Source organism: Mustela nivalis, assembly GCF_964662115.1.
Source record: "Mustela nivalis genome assembly, chromosome: 20".
Classification (NCBI taxonomy): Eukaryota; Metazoa; Chordata; class Mammalia; order Carnivora; family Mustelidae; genus Mustela; species Mustela nivalis.
The window spans coordinates 26611061-26632873 of record NC_139039.1 but is presented as its reverse complement, the minus strand read 5'-3'; the positions used below and the strand labels follow the sequence as shown (position 1 = coordinate 26632873).

Genomic DNA, 21813 nt, shown 5'->3' with positions numbered 1-21813 from the left:
CCAGACCATTTGTGGAAAAGACTGTCCTTTTCCCACTTGATACTGTTTTCTGTTTTGTCAAAAATTGACCATATAATTATGGGTTTATTTCTCAGTTTTCTATTCTGCTCCATTGTTCTATGTGTTAGTACCACACTTTTTTGATTATTACAACTTTGTAATATAACTTGAAGTCTGGAATTGCGATGCCTCCAGCTTTGCTTTTCTTTTTCAAGATTGCTTTGGCTATTTGGGGTCCTTTGTGGTTCCATACTAATTTTAGGATTGTTTGTTCAGTTCTGTGAAAAATGCTATTGGTATTTTGATAGCAATTACTTTCAATGTATAGATTGCCTTGAGTAGTATAGACATTTTAACAATATTTGTTTTTCCCATCCATGAGCATGGAATATCTTTCCATTTCTTTGTGTCACCTTCAATTTGTTTCATCAGCATTTTATAGGTTTCAGAGTACATGTTTTTCACCTTTTTGGTTAGGTTTATTCCTAGGTATCTTACTAACTTTGGTGCAATTTTAAATGGGATTGACCCTGAATTTCTTTTTCTGCTACTTCACTATTGGTATATAGAAATGCAGCAGATTTGCTGTATTTGTGTATTCATTTTGTATCCGTTGACTTCACTGCATTAATTTGTCAGTTCTAGCAGTTTTTTGGTGGAGTCTTCAGGGTTTTCTATTTATGCGTTAATCCCTAGTTATTAATTCTCTACATGTTGAAATTTCTAGATTTAATTGTTGAAAGAACAATTTTTATTAAATATAATGAACATGAAACTTCAGGGCATGCTTCACAGGCCTTGGTCGCTTAGTCTGAATTACCAGATTTCAGCCATATCTCTCTTGAATTTCAGATTAGAACTGTCCTATTATAAAAAAACAAATTTTATATTATTTTATTTTATTTATTTGAAAGAGAGAAAGCGAAAGAGAGAGAGAGAGAGAGATTGAGAGCATGAGCAGGGTGGAGGGGCAGAGGGAAAAACAGACTCCCTGCTGAGCCGGGAGCCCAATGTGGGGCTCCATCCCAGAACCACCAGATCATGACCTGAGCCATAGGCAGACCTTAACTGACTGAACCACCCACGCACCCCTATACTACCTTTTTAAAAAACTAATTATTAAACATGTGAACCTAAGCCATTCATTATTATTCTACTGTATACTACTATACGATATACATTAACATGCAATATAATGTCTAATGCACACTTTTATCATGAATCTTTCATTATTTAACCTCTTTTTAGTATAGTACACAGGTCCTCAGCTGTGCTTCCTGACCCCAGCTGAGGTGTTGATTAATCCTCTACAGATAACATCTGGCAGAATTTCACTGGAAAAAGCCATGAGGTGTGAGAGGGAACAGCTCTGGGATTGAATATTTCTCAAACAGATTCTATTTGCTCCTTCTGATAAAGTCATTCCATCTTCATCCCCTAGTCCAGAAATACTGGTGCTATTAATTTCAACACTTTTGCAAGACCCTGGAGGGTGTATTGGGTTGGTTTTCCGTATTCTCCACTGCTGCTTTGGATTTCAGCTTTCTTGAGTTTTCTAAGTCAATTACCATTTATTTCCCTAGCTTCCAAACTTTTAAGTGTAAATCTTTCCCAGAACAAAATACTTTAAAATGACATATGAACAAAAAATATAGTCTATTTTGGATACATTCATTTCTTTGATCTCTATGTTTCTTATTTATTTTAATGTTGCTCCAGTTGCAATCTCAAAGCCTAACGGGCCAAGTAGGTGTTGTGGTTCTTCTCACTGGATCCAAACCTTAGTCAGGTCAGAGTTAGAAATAACCAGTGAAGTCTGGGGGGATTCCAGAGCAATACAACATGTGCTCCATCTTCCATTTTGGGACAATAGGAGATTACCTGCTCCAGACCCAGAGGGTAGGGTATAGATATAGAGGGTTGGATAATCGAGTAGAGATGACTTTGTGACCGGGGGTGAGACAAAGGGTGCAAGACCGTCCCTAGCTCCCCTTCTCCACATCCTGCCAGTTCCCCATGGTTTTATGTGGAGGGGACATTTTCAGAGTTTCCAATGTATCCCCAATGAGGAGCATGGGAAGTAGGTAAGACATGCAAGTTAGGGGTGTTGCTATGTGGCTACCATAGTGAGAGGCAAGGTGACAAGACAGAACCAGGGGCCAGGTAGAATTCAGTGAGATGCAAAGGACCCATTACTCCAGGGAAAGCTGAGCTAAGACTTCTGGAGATGATGCTGGAGGTGGGTTTATTGTCTGCTCCCAACCATGTGGGGAAAACAGACAAGTGAAACCATGGATTTTAGCAGTGGATCCAATAGGATCCCCTTACTCAGAAGGGCCCTGAGCCTGTCTCCTCTTGGAGATGCCATCTTGGGAAGGAAGAGGCAGCAGTGATGAATTTTTGAGCATAAAGAAACAGACTTGAGGGAGGTCTGAGCCTTGAAGGCACTGACTATTTCGTTTGAAAGAAACATTTATAAAATAAAAGACCATTTCAATGCACAAAAAATTGTTTTTATGGGAAAGGGACTGAATTACCTTTAGCAAATTTAAATACCCCTCCACATCAGCAGAAATTTATGGGCTCCTAAGAAAGAGTAAGAACTGAAGAAGTCACATTTTTCTTAAAATATCTGAGTTGTTAGTGTACATGTCAAGATATGATTGGGCCCTTTTGTTGGAATGTTGATTTTATTTGAATTCATTGAATGCCACTTCATCAGGTATTTTAAAAATATTTATGTATTTATTATGTATGTTGCATCTGGTGGTATAATTGTTTGAATATGAAACTAGAGAAATCTAGGGAATTTCTTTCTGACATGCACTATAACAGTTAAAACAGGTAACAGACAATTGCAGGTTGTGTTAGAATACAAGATTGTCAGTTGGTATTTACTACAGTTGCAAAATCAGCTTGTTAAGGAAAGATAATCAGACTCCCCCAAATCTCTTGATGTCATAATATAAATATAAATTGTGGAGTATGACATACAAAAAATTTAATGAGTTAAATGTGACTAAATTATTGCTAGCCCAAGAGGGAGAAAGCTGCAGACATAGCTAAGTGTACATTTCCACATCCATTTACAGCCGGCACATATCTCCTGCTCCCTTTTCTTCAGTAACAATAAGAAAAACGTCTAAAAGCCTTGGTTTTAGGTTTGGAGCCAACAGTTTGCTATACTTCTGCCCAAAGCCATGGATGTCTTCCTGTGTAAGCGTGCTTGAGTGTGTGTGCTCCGGTCTGTATAAGACGTCATTAAGCTTTGGGATAGAGAGTAACTGTGTCGTAGCCCTCTGGGGGCCTTGTGCGAGCCCTTGCATGAGTTTCGCAGTACAGCTCCCCCTCCACGAAGAAGTAGCCCTTCTGTTTGAGGTTGAGGTTACAGTCGGCGCACACGAAACACTCTGGATGCCGGTACTTATCCCGTGCCTTCACGACAGCACCACTGTTGAGGAAAAGGAGGGGAAGTGAAAAACAGAAACGGAAAACATGCTACGAGGGCGATAACAGGGCGGATAGGGCAGGTGTGATCTGTTTCATGGGTGGGCAGTAGCCTCCCGGGGAAAGCCGGCACAGCTGTGCGAGTGAGGTCATGGTCGGGGAGAACCAAGACAACCGTAGTAACACACCACGGCGTTCTCTCGGATGTCGACGTGTGAATATTTGCCCGATTTTTCAAACAAGTCGCTTCTATACACGTTATGGGATCTTCCTTCACGATCTATGCTGATTCTTTCCTTGAAAGAGGAAAACATCATCTAGATAAGACTAATACCTCTGCCTAGGATTCGGATTTTGACTACGCTTGCCTACACAACTAGAGGTCCCTCTAATTGCTTCCTATCTTGCCACTGCAGCCTCCTGTCCGTGGAGCACAGAGGAAACAGCAAAGGGCAGAGATGGAATTTCCATTTCTGTAGACTCAAGTCTACTGTCAAAACAGTTTACTCCAACTTAGGAGCAATAATTGCTTTTGGTACCATCCTAAACTCGTGTGTTTCATGAGATCCTCTTTGCTCCTGAGTTGCGGGTCCTGTGCCTTTCTTTCCTTCTGTGTCACATTCCCCTCCTTGTTCTAACCAGGTTTCTCTCCCACTGCCCTCCTGGGATGACTCCTGGGATCACTGCACACACAGTAACGCTGTGTGTGAGCTAACAGTGGAGGCGCAGAATAGAGGGGCGGGAGAAGTGACCACGTGGGGCGTCTGCAGGGGAGAGACTGAAATGATCTGGAGATTTGAACCAGCAAGTGTCACTGTGCAAACACAAGGGACCTTGAAATGGAAGTGGACTGCATTTTTAAAAGCTAGACTTCAATATTTGTGCAAATTAAGAAACTGAGTAAAGATAATATGTTTTCATGAACCACATGATGACCCTCATGTTTGGTTTCCTCAGTTTATACCAAAGAGGAAGTACTGAAAAACTATACATTAACCAAGGGAGGGCATTTTTGAAGTGAAGCTATGCTTCTTGGAAGCAATTTTTTAAAAATAGGCCTGGAGGACAGTTTTCTTTGTTTGTTTTAAATGAGAATATATCTGAAATTCGAAGTCCAGATGGCTGACTCACATCATATGCCAGTTTTAGGGTACGTTGAAGGGATTCTGGTCAAAATGTGCTGAATGTTGGACACAGTTCAGTTCACTGACTAGAAACGGAGAGGGGTACCAAGATTTATAGCGAAGGCCTGGGTTAAAAATGAAACTTACACGATGCCGCTCCCACATTTGTCACAGAGCGGCATCTTCTGAGCGCTGCCAGCACTGCCGTGGGCTTTGGTAACGGGAGCTCGCACACTCCGGGTTCCAGCAGGACGGTCGTCTGAAAAACAAAGTGTTTCCATTTATGGCAAGGGAACAGCTGGCTACAGTTTGTACTTCGCTTCTATTTTAAGGTGTGCACTTTAACCCAAGGAATTCTCCAGTTGCGCCAGCTCTCTCATTTCAAAAGGAGGAGGACAGGTTCAAGCATCACTTGTTCGGAAGGAGGGCCCTTCCAGAAAGAAGTCATTAAAATTTGTTGTTGTCCTTGTTGGAGGGAGTGGTTAGAAAATGCCAAAAGGAGTGGAAAACATTTGGCATTTTTTTTCTTCTTCTTATTGCCGTAAAACATACAGAACATATAATGGACCATCTTGACCACTTCTGAAGGCGTAATTCAGTAATTCAGTAGCAGCAAGTACTTAGACAATGTTGTGCACCCATCACCAACAGTTCTTTCCAGAACTCTTTCATCCTCCAAAAACAAAAAACAAAAACCGTCTGTACCTATCAAACAGTAACTTCCCACTCCCTCTTCCTCCCAGATCGCGGTACTTCTATTCTACTGTCTGTCTTTAGGACTTTCCTATCCCGGGTGCCTCCCAGGAGTGGACGCATGCAGTTTTTATCTTCCTGTGTCTGGCCTATTTCCGTCGGCATGTTTTCAGGGTTCATCCCTGTTGGAGCATGCATCAGAATTTCATTCATTTTTGAGGCTGAATAATGCTCTGTTGGATGGACAGACCACATTTTGTTTATCCGTTGATCGGGTGATAGACAGATGTGTGGTTTTCACTTTCTGGCTATTGTGGATAAAGATCTGTGAATATTGGTTATGAATATATCTTTGAGTCCCTGCTTTCGATTCTTTGGGTACATACCCAGGAGTCCAGTTGTTGGATAATACAGTAATTTCTATGTTTAACTTTTTGAGGAACCGCTATCCTGGTTTTCACAGTGGCTGCACCATTTTACATTCCCTCAACCATGAACAAGAGTCCCAGTTTTCCCACGTGCTCTCCAACACTTGTAAGTTTTTTGTTTTTTAAATAGCCAACTTAATAGGGCACTTTGCATTTTTGTGCAACTTTTAAAGGACAATGTGTATCTTTGTGGGATAGAAAAACATTGATAAGATTATGACCCCCGAGGACAGCAGGAGTGGGCTAGAGATTCAGCCTTATTTCTTACTGGCTGTGTCTCCTTGTACAAATCTCTCTCTGCGGCAGTTTCTCATTTGTTGAAAGGGAAAATCAATAGTCCCTATCTCACAGGTTATTGGGAGGACTAAGTGATCAAGCACACAAAATACTTAGCACAGGGTTTGGAACACAGTAAGGGTTCATCTCAGTGTTATTTTAAAATTTTGATGATTCTGACTCTCTGGAGTGGAGGGAGGCTGAGAAATTTAGCGATATCCATTTAAAATTCCAACTTACGATTTTTGAGCCCAACTAGCCCCTTGACGACTATGAATGGAATTTATCTCTGGTGTCCTTTTATCACTGGGTTGGTGGCTACTTGGATACATTCTGGGAGCTCCTTTTCTAAACCAAGCACCGTTCAGATCTTCCTCAGGGAAGATTCATGGGATCACTGAACTGAATCAATGCTGAGTCTTTCATTCCGCAGTATGTTTGCTCTCCTCCCCCTGTCTGTACTGTTCCATTCACGGCTGCTCACCATCGTTCACTAATTCCTGGAGCACTCTGAAGGAGCCCGACTGGCGAGGCTGCGTAGGCTCATTCCGATTGTCGTGGAGCATCCGGTATACGTCAGACTGGGGAGGCACTGAGGCTGTGGGTTCACTGAAACACAGGACAGCATGTGAAGCAGTGTCAGAAGCCGTGTGAGGCATGGCATGTGCACGAAACCACAAGACATGACTAAGTGATAATCACTGCATTTGCAGTAACTCCTGAGCCAAGATTCAGTTAATCTCTATACAGTTAAAAATACGGTATGAGTTCACATGGGTCAACTTCATGATGTCGTTCATTAACCTGGGAGTCACATCAGCACTTCTTCACCTAGCAGAATGCGTCAGAGGACAAGTACAATGTGATTGTTTGGGAATAGTGATTTAAAAAACAATAATACCCTTGTCTGATGGATATATCATTATAATGTGAAAAAAATGAACTTTTCTCAGAAAACAGACAACATACACATGGGAAGAAATGCAGGAGTGAGCCCAGTTTGATTATTCTCAGTCATAAAATTGTCTATAAAATTCAGATTCATTTCTGATATTCAACTGAAAAGTATGGTTTAATTTTGCCTTTAAGGTTAATTTGTGAACTCCAGAAAACAACAAAGGTATCATTTTGCCTATAAGCTGAAGAAATTTAGCTTGTATGTGAAAGTCTATAATGTAGAAACTTTCATATATATGTCAGTTATATTGATTACATTATGTTTTTTAATAGTCATATTATAATTCACTTATGATAACAGTGATAGTAGCTTTATTTTACTATTCTACAAATATAATTCATGATGAACAATAAGGAACTGCCACAGTAATACTACGTCAGACACTAAATGCTTTATTATTTTATGTCATTTAATTATAGTATCTAGAATAGGTAGTTGCTATCTCCACATATTTTTACTTCCTGTATCACATTTTAAAATCATCATCTTATATATCTGAAATTCTTTGCAAAAAGGCTTTGAGATGCATTACATGGTTATTATCCCATTGTATTCATCGCAAGAGACATTTGGGGATTTAGTTACATAGTACTCTAAAACATTATAAAACTTTCATTTATAAAAAGTGGTTATATAATATTGAAAGTAGTAGTAAGATTTTATCTTATAATAAGTCCTTTTATTTGAAAAAACTTGATGGCAAAAGTACTTTGAGCAAATACTCCTAATAAAGATGAAATTAGTCAAAATAGGGACCAATGGAAATTAAGTATTTACATTAATAGCTTGGAGCTTATAAAAGCTTTTTCATGGTAAAAATTCTAAATGTAGAAATGACTACCTCTCCACAAGCTACCATTAAAAGAGACAAGAGTTGTCATCCCTTAAAATTCCTCCGAGCCTCCCATTCCTTACCAAGTTTTGACCCCCAAAGAAGCAGCAGGACTATACTAGATTATAAGTCACTTTTGAGAAGTATTGTACCAGACATTTGTAAAGAACATTATAGCTTCTAAAAGACATAGACATTTTTTCCTTCCCTGATTTCTTCTTCTTCTTCTTCTTTTTTTTTTTTTTTTTTTTTTGTGCTCTGTCACATAAAGCTCTATTTAGTTAATTCTTGAAATCACTTTTATCTTTAGGTCTAGATATTTGCAGTACACCCCTAGTATTCTTTTTGCTTTAAAGCTTTCCACCCAGCCTTCTTTCAATTACGACACTATTAAAAGACACCAGTAAAGTTGACATTGCCCATGTGTTTAGTTAATATGCCCATGGTTCAGAAAGACTCGCATTACCTCATGGAGGGTGCTTCCCCTAGAGCTGTTGAAACCTGACCCTGAAGTGTTTCCATAATATTGTCATCTGAGTACAACTGCATAGGTGTATTAAACTGAGCATGTACAATCTTCACACCGGGAAGCTCCATTTCCAAAGGAATGTTAGGGGCCATCTTAGCAGCAACTTTCAAGTCACCTGGGCAAATAGTACTAAGAGTACTGACAGAAGAAGGGGTGCTACGTCCACTGCCACCGTCAATACCGGACGGAGTGCTGCATCCACTGTGTTAATGACCACGTGACACAGAGGTGACACAGGAATCAGAAAAATCCAGACACAACACAGAGAACAAGTACAGAGAGGTTAAAAGGAATTGAAGACAGAAAGGAAGAAGTGAATTAAATCAAATTCAAATGAAAAATCAAATGGCTAGGATGTATTTTACAAAGGGAAGACATTTCAAGATTCATGATTGAAAAGAGTGCAAGAAAATTAAAAATTACAGGTGATATTGCATTTTTTGGCTCTGTTCTACTAGGCAATATGTTGAGGGTTACCCACAGAGTAGTACGCGAGGTAGAAAAGATGCAACTATCTTTACTTTTTTAAAATAGGCCAAACAATTTTAAAACTTGCCCACATCACAAACAGATGATGTGGGGAAATGACACTGGTGGGATGCTCTTTTACATTTATGAGCTGCGGTATTTAAAATCAAAATATTACTGAGCGATTCTTCACAGATAGTAAGGGACTACGCAGCATGAAGATCCAATCAAATATTTAGGCTAAACATTTCAAAATACGAAATGTGTTTCAGAAATGCAGTTATGCTTTCGTTGTAGAATAACTAGTAACTTGAAGGTTCTGTGATAAAGATTATGTTTTAAAGCTATTTTGTAAATGCCTTATAGTTGGGATTTTAACTTTTTCTACTTTCATTCTCTACTTTTGTGAAGAATACATGTTAATAAACTGTTCAGTCATTTAATACAGGCTCTAGAAACAGCCAATAAATGCTTGTCACCTTGAAATTAATTGATTAGAGGGTAGATAAGGTGGTCTTAGACTCTTTGGATATACCTAGGGCTAAGCTCTGTTTCTGCCATACATAGCTATTTCCTGTAATAATTTTGGAGGCTCACATGTATTTCCATGCATACTTCTTATTTCATTTTAAAGATCAACTGAGGGGACTTATTATACTTATTACTAAAATATGAGAAAAGCCAGTCATGCAATTTCAAGAACAACTAGGTAGATTTCATATTCTCTACGAATCTGGATAAGAGGCTAGTCGCAGCTGACATGCCAATGACTGAAGTCATTTTTCTACATGCATTTTAAGGGCAGCGTGAGAAATGCATTTTACGAGAAAATGGAATATACTGAGATTTTGTTTTTAAGCACAGTCATTTAAGACTAAGCCAAAAGAAATGTTAGTATTTGTAAACTTTCATCATGCTTACAGGTTAGTGTTGCTATAAACACCAGACAGAGAACAATTTATATGATGTGTTTATCTCAAAGTCCGTTTTCTCCTGGGGCTCAAGTATGGCTGTTGCGTTTACTCTTTAGGGCTGCGAATGCTAACCTTGGCCCCATATGGACAGCAAAACCAAGTGGGTATTAGACCCCAATTTTGTTGACTTCATCAGTGTGGTAGCCTGCCTCGTCTGGACAACCCATGCCACAAAATGGAATTTTAAACGTATTTGTCTCGTGTTACCAGTTCAACCAACTGCATGGCCTAAATGAGGCGAGTGTATAGGGATGTGCTCCTTCACTTCCTGCCTGTTAAGAGCCTATTTAAAACCCAGTCTTTAAGTTGTTTGATCACATACAAAATGTCCAATGGCTTATTTACCATTTTTGTAGGCTCAACACTGTACTAGCTCCTGAAATCGACCTCAGTTGGTTTAAAAAAAAAAAAAAAGTCAATTTTCAGTTATAGTGCAGTTTACTCAGGGTTATATTGATTTGACCTAAGTGCAATGAAGCATAGTAAACTGTAATTTTGGGATTTGAAACACTGGGTTGACTCTTGGGAGAGTTGGGCTTAAAATAGTGAATCTTGTCAGTAAGCATTTATAGCTACTCTGACCCTACGTGTGCCATGGGGTAGATAGCTAAACTATGAGCAGTCAGAACTTACAGACAGACCTTATTTTGTAGTTGTAATTAATAAGTAATCTTGCATATAACATGTTTGTATACACAGTTTTATTTCAGCAAGAGTGGTGTCTTCTATTGCTTGGTTTCTTTATCATTCTATTTAGGGACCTGTAGTTATTGAGGAGATAGGAAGTAAACCTTAAGCAAACAAGAATGATCTCTTATAAATTTTTGGGACAGTTTCACAAGATCTCTTGAACTGATGATTTAAATAATTTTCATGGACTCCAATCACTTTGGTAGTGCCATGGGTCACCATGACCTATTCCTGTGACCTGAAAAGATAGGGAGTAATGAGATTTTTTGACTTTGACTTAGTGACTTGGCAGGACCACTTGTCAGGTTGATGATACACTCAATCACTTCTTGCCTCCATAGATCATCAGACTGAGAACTAACTTCCCTGGCCTTATACAGACTTTCTGGGATGAGCTTCTTGAAATGACTTGTCCAAAAACCACTCACAAGATTCTGTCATTTGGATCTATAAAATAAAAATTTTATATTTACATATTTGCCTATGAAGATACTGCCTTTTAAATATGATTCAATTATGAGATAATGAAAAGAACCATAACTACTAGCAGTAAGGCCCTAGGGAGATGAATGTATGAACAATTTAGCATCTCCCATTTACTTTGGATTAAAAAGTTGTTCATTGATGGTGTAGGTGTAGCTTGGTGTGTAGACACCTGAAATGCCACCTTGACAAAGAATCGTTTGGTAAGAACAAGAAATTCAGAAGCTAGAGTAAATAGTGAGAGGACACAGGAAGAAAGGAAAAATAGTACAGGCATTTTTACATTTCTTTAAGATTAAGTGCTGGTGCCTGTCTTTAAAGCAAACCTTTTTACCCCCATTCCTCCTCTCTCCTTCCCCAAATTCAGCTGTATGAAGAGGCACCTTACAATGACAAAAGGATGAGGGGCTTGTTAGGATCACCATTTTTGAATTAAAATGCAAATATAAAAGAAGGCCATTAGCTACCTAAATCTCTCTGACTTTCCCTGAATTTTTATGACATTAAATGTCTTACTGGTTTTTAGAGGCAAGATCTGTGTTACTCTAATGCCTCCTGAAGTCCTATAATTCAGATTAGTGAGCGTAGAGTTAAACCAGCCTCAAAAGAATGCAAGAGTATTAATTTTACGATGCTCCTTTAGAAAGTTGTATATATATTTATTCAGTGGTAACATAGCATTTTTCCTCTTAATCTAGTGTTATGATATCAGGGGTGGGGCTGGGAAGCTGTTGAATGTGGAGAAGTAGGGAGAAAATTCAGAGGAAAATAGAATGGAAGCCAAGGAATAAAAAAGAGAAGTAAAGAAAGCTTGTGCAGAGTTGAATGAATGAGAGAGGGGTGTTAACTCTTGTTTCTTCTTGCCATCAGAAAATATTATCAGGTACTCTTAGGATTTTGTTCCTTCATCTAATGAACATCGATGGAGCATTTAGTCTGTCCCAGCCTTGTTTCTAGGTGCTGGGAAGATAGAAGTTGCTCCATTCTAGTGGGGGGGAGGGGAGGGGAGATACACTTGGTAGTCACTGGCTTCTTAACTTTGTTTCCTCATCTTCCACTCTGTCTCTCCTGCCTGAGTCTGATATCACAAAATTGTCCAGCTTATTTTGAGATAATCCTCTGGCCCCGACTCCAGTTTATGGGAAGGTCTGCATAAGGAGATCACATATCCATTGATGACTGACCATCCAAAGCAGGTATCATAAACTTGGATACCCCCAGGGGCTAGTAGGGCTACACATGTATGAAAATGGGCCCAGTATCAGGAATGGTGGGCATTTTGACAGGATGGAGAGTAGATGTTCTATCTTAAGGCATTTACTTAAGTTTATTTATTTATTTATTTATTTTTTAAACAATAGGAGGATTATGTAAAACACTGTCTATAAATTGGATGGGCCACAGTTTGGGACACTGGATATAGATCATCAGTCAATAATCCTAACCACCAACTTCCTTCTTCAGGGCTGATTAATGGAGCTGAGGTCAGAGGAGTAGGTTTGAGGTTTCCCAAAGTCACTCTTTCCCAATGTGCCAACACAGGGCATTAATTTCTCCCCCTTGGGTTGGAGTACAATTTCTAGAGAATAAATTTATTTGAAAAGGATCATCTGACCATGATCTTTTTCTCTGATTGACAGCCATGAAGCGCTTCCTCATTCTTATTGCAGTGTGTACACGGTTATCCATGAGGGTAACCAACACATCTCCCTCTCTCCCAACTCTTTCCTTCTACTTACTTTCCCCCATGTAGAAAAGCTCCTTTTCAAGTGACTTCTCTTCCTTTGCAAGTATCCGCAAGAAGGCAGAGTTATTGTTATGTAAGAGCTAGAAAGAGTGGGATTACCAGCGGGTTGGTGGAGCAGTGGGAAGCAGGTGTTGAGGTGGGCTGCTCAGAGAATGTCAAACATGGAAGGGCTGCCCCAGGGCTCCCACTGGGCCCACCTGCTTCCCTTACTCCTGACCAGGGGCTGGTTTCCCGGTTTGCTTCTGTTGGCTGGGCCTTCCTGACCTGGGAATGGGGTACATCTGCTTGCCTCAAAGGTCAATGTGTTCTGGAAGGGATCCTCAGAACAGCAGGGTATTAGTTATAAATATACGTGGTGATTGCCTAACTTTTCACAGCCCTATAATCCTGTCAGTATTTACTTTGAGAAATGGAGATTAGTGGCCTCCTATACTCTGCGAAGTGAGTTTGTTTTTCTTGCTTTTGAAATAAGCTTCACGATGAGCAGAGTCACTCCAAACACCTATGTGTTACTCTTCTTAGTGATTAGTAAGGATTTACTAAAGAAACATGCACTACAGACACCAAAATCTCAGAGCTTATGACCTGCTTCGGCCTGGGATAATGAAAGGTTTGGGCCGAATATTGTGCTTGTGTTCAAAGTAGTTCACATCCTGTAAAAACAAAGGGTTAAAAAGTTCCTCAGTGGAAGACAGTTTTTTTTTTTCCTTTTTTCTTTTTTTTTTCCTCTTAAGATAAAAGTAAATGAATGATCACTGTACAGAGGATTATTTACCACCACCTATTGACATGACTGAGAAGGGTGACAATGGAACCAGAGCGATTTCTTCATTTTAAGCATCTGTTCACTAGAAATGTTCAGGAACTGGCGGATTGGACTCCAGAACATTGGAACCATGTTCTGGATGCTTGTCTTTAAATTAAAAATCTGATTGTGCCTTCAGGAAAGTAAAAATAAAACAGCAAGAGCTGGACTTTGGAAAGGAGAAGAAACCATACTATCACTGTTAAGAGCATGGTGGCCAGAAACTGAGTCAGATACTTACTGTTGAGGCGAGCTAGGAATGAGACCTCGCAGCTGTCCGTGAAGCGCGTCTTGTATATTGCTAGTAGAATAGAGCCCAATTGGTGAGTTATAGGAAGCGCTCACTACCTGTCTTTTGTCATCAATGTTTGCTGCTGCAACAAAAGGCTGGGCCCTTCTGTTGTGCGCGGTACCAATAGGTTTGAACTCCTGTACAATGGCAGACAAAATACACAGAGCCACAGAATGCACAAGAAAGCCGTTAATGAGCAAACCAACAGCATCGCCATTGTTAATCAAGGCTTCTTTCCCCTATAGCAAGATTCATGGCAATGTTCAAGGAAGAGGTGAGTATAAACCTGTCTGCATTTTCCGTGAACTTCACATGTGCTGTACTCAGCCACCGCATGGTGCAAAGGAATCTATCTTACTTAAATATTATATTATAAAAGAATTTGAATCTTATACCTTTCCTCTGGTCCTACAATTTTTTACATCTATAGCTTTTAAGAAACTCTCATTAGACGCATCTGAAGACAGAAATTCCATGTCAGAAATGAGATTTGGGATTTAGAATAATTATTATGCTTCACATTTCCTCAAGTAGAGCTTACATTTGCTTTCTCTTCTATTAATATCTTGATAAAGCTTTCTCCATTTTAGGAAATGGAGTAGCAAAACAATCAGAATGAGAGGGACCATTTGTGAATCACTATACTGAATCACTTTAACTAATCCAAGTAAAAAAGTTTTGGTTTTTTCTTAATACCTACCACAAAGAACAAAATTCTTTTTGTTCTTTTTCTAAATTTAAATTCAATTAGCCAACATATAGTACATCATTAGTAAAAAACAAAATTCTTAATTTGCAGTAGGGTCTAACCTTAAATTTAGAACAAATAAGAAGAACTGGAAGACTATTTTTCCTATGAGAGAAGGTTTTCCAATTTTTATATAGACTTAAATTTTTAAAGTCATTAAATATGTTTTTCTTCTAAGTAGCCGAAGAAAACCAAAAGCGAAGGCTAAAATACACACAAGCTGACTCTTCTTCCAAATCTTTTCATTTGGCAGGATCAGTAAGAATAATCTTTCCAATATTTTCGCCCACACACTCACATTGACTTCATTTACTTTTGTGAATGTGCCACCAGTTTTTCACACAGATTTCAACTAGTACAAACATTTATGTGTCTTTGAAGTGTTACTGAAAAGATGCTGTTTTTATTAAGAAATAAAAAGGTTTTGTGATATTCTTGCTCATATCATTTATTTTTTCTCCCCTTGTCATTATAAATGAATAGATGATGAGACGGTCCTTTTCTATTTGGAAAAGACACCCTCTTCCTTTCTTAGGGGGTGGAACCAGAGTTTTCAGGGAGATTCTTGTGAGTGAGAACACCAACAACTTCTGGAGGGACCCATGCTCCGAGATGCTTAGTTCTGGTTCTGAGCAGGGAGTCATCACAGATGGCCCCTGTTCCCCCATCCAGGTCTATTGGCAGAGTTCACTTGAAAATTATAACAGACAAGTGAGGTGCAGCTTTGAATACTAGTGGAGTCTTTGACTCCAGCTGCCCAAATCTCATGGTACTTGAAAATCTGTGAGGTGATAGAGAGCAGCAGCTTTTTCTCTCATCAACCTTGGACAGCACAGTATAGCAGCTCTTGGATTTGAAAGGTCTGAGTTGAATACAATAGCCTGTGATCCTATAGTGTGGTTGGATTGACTAATGTCTTACTGATTTATTATTTTTACCTCCAGAAGAGTGGTTCACTGCCTCTGAGTTGGTTGGGTGGCAGTATGGCTGCTGCTATTAGGTAGCAGAATGACCAAAACAACCAAATGTAGCTTTAGAATAATGCTGAATCCCACAACCTGTGAAAAGTTGTGTAGTCAAACATTGATACAGGGGTACCATCTGATTGTTTTGGCTGATTTAATAATGAACTTTGATTGTCTTTTTGTGATTAACCATTCTGATTAGCTATTATTATAGCATGAAAAAAAAAGTGAACTGGAAATAATTGTTAAGTAATGACAGTGGCCATGATTTAAGCCTTTGTTCCTCCTTTCGATATAAAAGAAGACAGGAGGCTAATTGCCTCATTTAGTTTCGGTGTATTTTAAATTTCTCAGGCTAATTAAATGAGTCAGTCGGGCAGAACTGAAGGACTCAAGCTTTATGGAATTAAAATTTTTTTTCTTTTAAGTATGCCTTAAAGATTTCTGTAAATAGAATTAAATATATAAAAATTAGTTAATGTATAGTGGTTTTGTGGGGAAAATGTCTCTGCCTTATTACTTCTTTGTCTTAAAATGAAAAATAAATATGGATGATGACTGTCCTATAAATGAGGCAACTTCTCTGGAAATATTTATGCACTAATAATCTCTAGTAGTGCTTCCAAAAAGCAGCATATGAGTTAATGAGCTCCAAGCTTTTTCTTTGCTATTTTCAGTTTTGGTTTTATATTGCAAAAGTTGCAAATGTGTAATTTGTCAAAATTAATAAAAAAAGCCCTTCTATTTTTTGCATATAATCATAAAATATCATAAAAGGAAGTGTTTCTAAGAGAGCCTTCAAACATTTGTATTTAGGCTTTGCAAAGCATTAGTTTATGGGCTGCTAGTCATTCCAAAAAAAGCACAATGAAGTGTATACATCAAAGGTAAACAATTAAGTATGGCACGGAGAGGCAACATTCTATCCAAATCTTACATCATTGTTGATGGTCAAACAGAATCAAGAGACAAAAGCAATGAGAAGTTTGCTATTCCACTTTAATTCCTTTTTACTTTTTCAGGAAAATCAGTCGTCTCAGAAAATACCAGTAAAAAAAATTATATACCAGTCAATGTAGTCCAGCTCTTGTGTTTATTTTTCCCAGACAACAGCATCCAAGTGACTCTCATTTCTTAGGAATTCAAGAAGTACTTACTACCCTTAATTAGTGCATTTTCAATGGTATTTTAAAATGTCATTCCTTGAATTATATTCCTTATATTAAGGAATAACATTCTGAATTCATAAAATACTCGAGCTGCCAGAGTCAGAGCTAGGTAACTGGGTAGAGATTTGGTGAGATCAGGGAGAATGTAGGTCTTGACTACCATCTCCTAAGCCCTTAGAATGACCTCACCAACGACAGCATTCAAAGACACGACCACTTTTTCAACTTCTTACTGGAAGAAGTTGTCCAGAGATAGAGATTCAGTTCAAGAACTGACGCAATTACCAGCTCCAACAGAAACAACATGTTTGATAATGTGCATATATTTATTTATTAAAAAAAAAAAACAGTGGTGGGATAATAAGGTATACAAACTGTATCAAGCAATCATATACTTGACCAAGCCACACTGAGTGATGGTATCTTATCATGTTTGGAATTTATGAATAATCACCACCCCTACCTTAAATGAAAAATAAAGTCACCCTTATAAATCCTCCCCACCTGCCCCCAGCAATCTGTTTCAAGTATTCCCCATATATAACAGGAGAAAAGTTTGGGGGGAATGGGGTTTACAAAACCTTGTTTTGTGTAGTTCACCTTCCAGTTATCAACAAATTATAGGATAAAGGTATCTTTTTGAATATATAAATAACTTTAACCTGTATCTCACTTGAGTTTGTGTATTATTTCTATATATCTTTATCATCAATCTTCTGTGGCAAGGATGCAGTCTTTTTATGGAAATAGGCACAGCTATCTTCTCTTTTAGGAAAGAATGATATTTGTTTCTGAAAAGCATCTTTCCTATATGGGATAGCTATGTTATAATTTCGAGTCGTTCAACTAACATTAAACAAAGAGGAGGGTAATGTTTTATTTGAGAATGCCAGACTTGGAGAAGGACCCCGAGCTCTAAAAACGTACCTTTAGCCTAGAGCAAGAATGCTTTGCATAGGAAAATGCATATGTCTGCTCATAGGCCATGTTCGGGATTGTATAGAAGGCATTTATTCAATCCCTGGGAATAACTTTTTATATGTACATATATAACTTCTTATAAATAAACAAGTAACATTTATTCAAAGGCGAAGAATACTTTCTAAGCTTCTATTTAAGCTAAAAATCCAAGTCTAAACTGATAAAAACAAAATTTATTTAATAAAAAGATGGACAAATGAAAAAAAAACCTAGGTATTAAAATTTCTTGCCAGTTATTACTATAACTATGTAAAAAAAAGTCTCCAAAGCCTAAATCTAAGCATAGGGAAAAGACTGGAAAGAAATACACTAACATGTTGTTATTTGTGGCTGGGGTTGGATGGTAGGATATAATGTGTTTTTTTTTTCTCCAAAGGATATGTATTATTTTTTCAATGAAAGAGTATTATATAATATATATTATATAATTATATATATAGTAGCAAAAGTCACAAAGCTTGCAGTTACAGTTTCACTCGGGTTGAGAAACAAGAACTCAAATAACTGTATTGCTCAATGGCCCTTTCTCTTTATCTACAGTAGGATCTGAAAGCTTGATGTAGTAATGGCATGTGTTTCTCAGATGGACACATCTTTGTTGTATTTGCAGAGTGTCCATTTTTGGGGTGGGAGTGGGGGTGGAGGAAGACCTCCTTTGCAACACCTCTTTTTGCATGGCTTGTGTTAACTAAAAAGATAAAATAAGACAAATATAACCTCAGTTTAGCTCTTTTCTGCTCTCATGCTCCAAGTTAAATTCACTGCTTGTATTTTTTTTTTTTTTAACATGGCATTTTGTTAAGTTTATGCTTTGGCATTTCGGCTAGCAAGGGTTTAACTATGTTTGTAGGGAATGTCCGATCTGAAGTGCCAAGTTAGGTGAACTCATCATGCAGAAATCTGGCCTGAGGATCCTAAGGACGGGAATCCTTTGGCCCATTAGGGGAAGAATTGAAATGGTTCTTATCTTGGAGACATTCAAATACTGGCCTCTTGGAGGAGGTGCCAGTAAGAATTAGTCATGACTCAAACTAAAGGAATGTTCAAAAAGGCTCCATCCGACTGGCTTCTGGAGCCTTTAACCCAATCTTCACCATTTTTTTTTTTTTCAAACCTATCTCATCCTTTATTTTTTCCCCGTTTGTACTATCATACATGTCCATAGTGCCCTACCCCATAAGGTAGGGCATGTGGACTAATATATGATGGATGAGAGGCCAGAGTACTTAAAATTGGGTCTTTTTAAAAATCCAGTTCTTGGGACAATCATGGTCATAAGTTAGTACTTATAGACTTATAAAAGGGGCTTCTACTAGAACGAAAGTCAGATAATTGCCCTTAAACTCCAGTTCTGGAGAGATATTAACAAAACACAGGCTTCCCATCTTGGTCTAAGCTCAGCCGTGAGTAATAAATACTTGGTAAGTCACCCACATGCCAGACACTGCGACATGGCCAGCGATCCTTGGGGATCTGGTACTTTGGTCTGTCAAATAAAATTTGGTCAGATCTGTCTCATTGACCCCATGCCTTAGCGTCTCATATTGGTGAAACCGGATTTTAAAAATTAGGAGAAATTTTGAATGAACAAATGAATGAATGACTAATTTGCAAAAGGGTGCAGTATAATTTTGGTTGTGTACTATATATATATGGAAAGGAATTTCAGAATTTTATCCGTTTTGTCCTGGTGATAATAAGAGATTGGGTGGTCAGTGAATGCATATGTACAAGCCTTAAGCTTTCACTTCTTTCCATTGTTTCTTAAAACACCACATGATCTCTTTCTCTCACGGGTTGCCTCTATCTGATGACTCAGTGAAGCTGGGAGGAAGCTGTGGGCTTGGGCATTACTGTAAAGGACAATCTCCAAGTGACAGCTCTGCCTGGAGAGCTTTGCTTTTTCTTCTTCCCATTTTTTCTTCTATCAAAGATAATGTTGGGGCGCCTGGACAGCTCAGTGGGTTAAAGCCTCTGCCTTCGGCTCAGGTCGTGATCCCAGGGTTCTGGGATCGAGCCCCCGCATTGGGCTCTCTGCTCAGCAGGGAGCCTGCTTCCTCCCCTCTCTCTCTGCCTGCCTCTCTGCCTACTTGTGATCTGTCAAATAAAATAAATAAAATCTTAAAAAAAAAAAGATAATGTTGATTGGAGGTATTATTATTATTCACCAATCCACCTCAGATGCCAGGGGTAAGCCACCATCAGCATTCAGACCCTTTCGCCACAGTTATTACCAGTCTTGTCTATTTCATCTTTCCCTCACTCTTCCTGAAGAGCTGGGCTCTCACCTGACCTAACTCCCATTCAACCTGCACGACCACTCTTGCCATACAACAGTGGGGGCTGGTGGCAGCTGAGCACCATTCTGAGAACTGGTTCCCAGGTGTGGTCCTGGGCAGTGTTAGAAAATGCAGTTTATCAGTAGAGCCTCTGTTCTTTTCATTCATCAGCTGTTTAATTGAGCGCTTGCTGTGTACCATGCTGGGAGACTTCCCACTTAAAGAGAAGAGACCAGCAGTTCCCGCCTGCACAGATAGTCCATAACCTGCTCACTCCCTAGAGGGCCCGTTTTCTTCTCCTCTGCTCTTAGTGATTTTCAGGCTCAGGCTCTTCCTTTCCTTTAGTCAAAAGTCTAGGACAAGGATCTAATAAACTCACGCTGTCTAAAGGTTAAGCTATTCAGGATGTTTCTTCTCCTGGGGGGATTGTATTTGAACTGAAAATAAAGTTTTAATCCAAAGCAATTTTTAATGACCCTTCTCATAGTAATGTGGAAAGCATTCCTGGTCTCCAGAAAGTCCTATCACATGGGCAGCCCCCCATCTCACTGTCAGGAAAGGCCAGAGACCTGCGCATCACAGCCTGGTAGGAGGGGGCAGGTATTACCAAGAGCTCCCACTACATTGAATATCTCTAGGAGCAATTCGATGTGCCAAGGTCTTTTTCTATGGTATTTTATTTAAATCTTTGAGAAGCCCTATGAGATACAGTTATGTGGTACTCTAAGTGTATTTTAGCAAGGAGAAAGTGGAGGTAAATTCATGGAGAAAGTAGAAAACTGGAAGCACAAATTCAGGCGTTGGTGATCCTGGAAAGGGAAATGCTGCTGAAGCTCAAGTTGCAAATACGTTTTCATGTATTTTCCACAGACACATGGGAAATTTGGGAATATTTGAAATATAATACACTTAGTATGAATACTTGTTTAAAAAGGGATGCCTAGTTTATATATCTAAACTTGGGAAACATCTGGCGAAGGAGAGGTTCTAAAATCCTTGTCTTAATTACATTTTCCCACACAGCACAACTGGGGGTTGCTTTCATTACAGGGATTTTTTTTTTTTTTTGAGCTTTTTGAAAGTAGACATCATCAGATAAGCTTCAGATTATTAGATTAATTTAGCTCATTAGAATTGCCTCAAGGGAAAATCCTCTATCTTTTGTAATTTTACTACATGGGCAGAATATCACCATGATTACATAATGCAAAACCCTTTTTGTAGCATAAACTTAATTATAGAACACTAGAACTGAGAATTAAAAAAGGATGTAAAATAAGATCTGGACGAAGACCTCAAAGAATTGAAGTTTACAATAATTATTAGATTGGAGACACCTGTTTCAAATGGTAGACATTAATTTCATTTTGCTTTGTTTTAATATGTTAAACTTCTTGGATTAGGTCATGGTCATTTGGCAGAAGTCCATCATAAAGAATGAAAAAATAACTGGACTGTACGTAGATAGAGCCAAATTTGTCCTGAGAACACGTTTGTCTTTTAACAAGGCACTTGCCTAGGGACACTTCTCTTTTCTCTTGATATAAAAAGACATGAAAAATATAAATTATTCTCACAGGGTAAAGACAGACAATCGTTCCATCATGTGGCTCATTCCAGTTTTTTGTATTTGTCATTTATTCCTCTTGGAAGGCATCCGCATCATTTAAAAGGAAATAAAACATGAATGTCATTTACTCTACAACTCATACCTGTGGTTCTGATTCTAAGTTGATTTTGAAAGGATGAGCCTTCCCATCTTCAGACACCTGTGGAGACCATAAGCGAGTTTCTGCCCTGTGAATAAAAGAAATTTTGTAAACTCCAAATTCTAACATTCTTTCCTGTTTTAGCATACTTTAATCTCTCATTATTGTGTATGAAAATACTATTGAGCCTTGATGATTTAAACAAAAGGAATACTC

At 38.6% G+C, this 21813-nt stretch overlaps 1 protein-coding gene across 3 annotated transcripts in view; it reads right to left on the bottom strand.

The window, feature by feature from the left end:
• Positions 1–2723: 2723 nt before the first annotated feature.
• PDLIM3 (PDZ and LIM domain 3) overlaps positions 2724–21813 on the bottom strand; it is a 30086-nt gene continuing 10996 nt past the window's right edge. The window contains exons 3-8 of one of the 3 annotated variants that reach the window (XM_082715275.1): positions 21601–21685; positions 13696–13883; positions 8225–8488; positions 6453–6577; positions 4719–4830; positions 2724–3451 (exon numbers count right to left, since the gene is read on the bottom strand). In XM_082715275.1, the coding sequence (XP_082571401.1) occupies positions 3262–3451; positions 4719–4830; positions 6453–6577; positions 8225–8488; positions 13696–13883; positions 21601–21685 (964 nt within the window). In that variant the 3' untranslated portion in view covers positions 2724–3261. Of the gene's footprint in view, positions 3452–4718; positions 4831–6452; positions 6578–8224; positions 8489–13234; positions 13303–13695; positions 13884–21600; positions 21686–21813 lie in introns of all 3 variants that reach the window. The other 2 variants (XM_082715276.1, XM_082715274.1) reach the window with 2 other exon arrangements.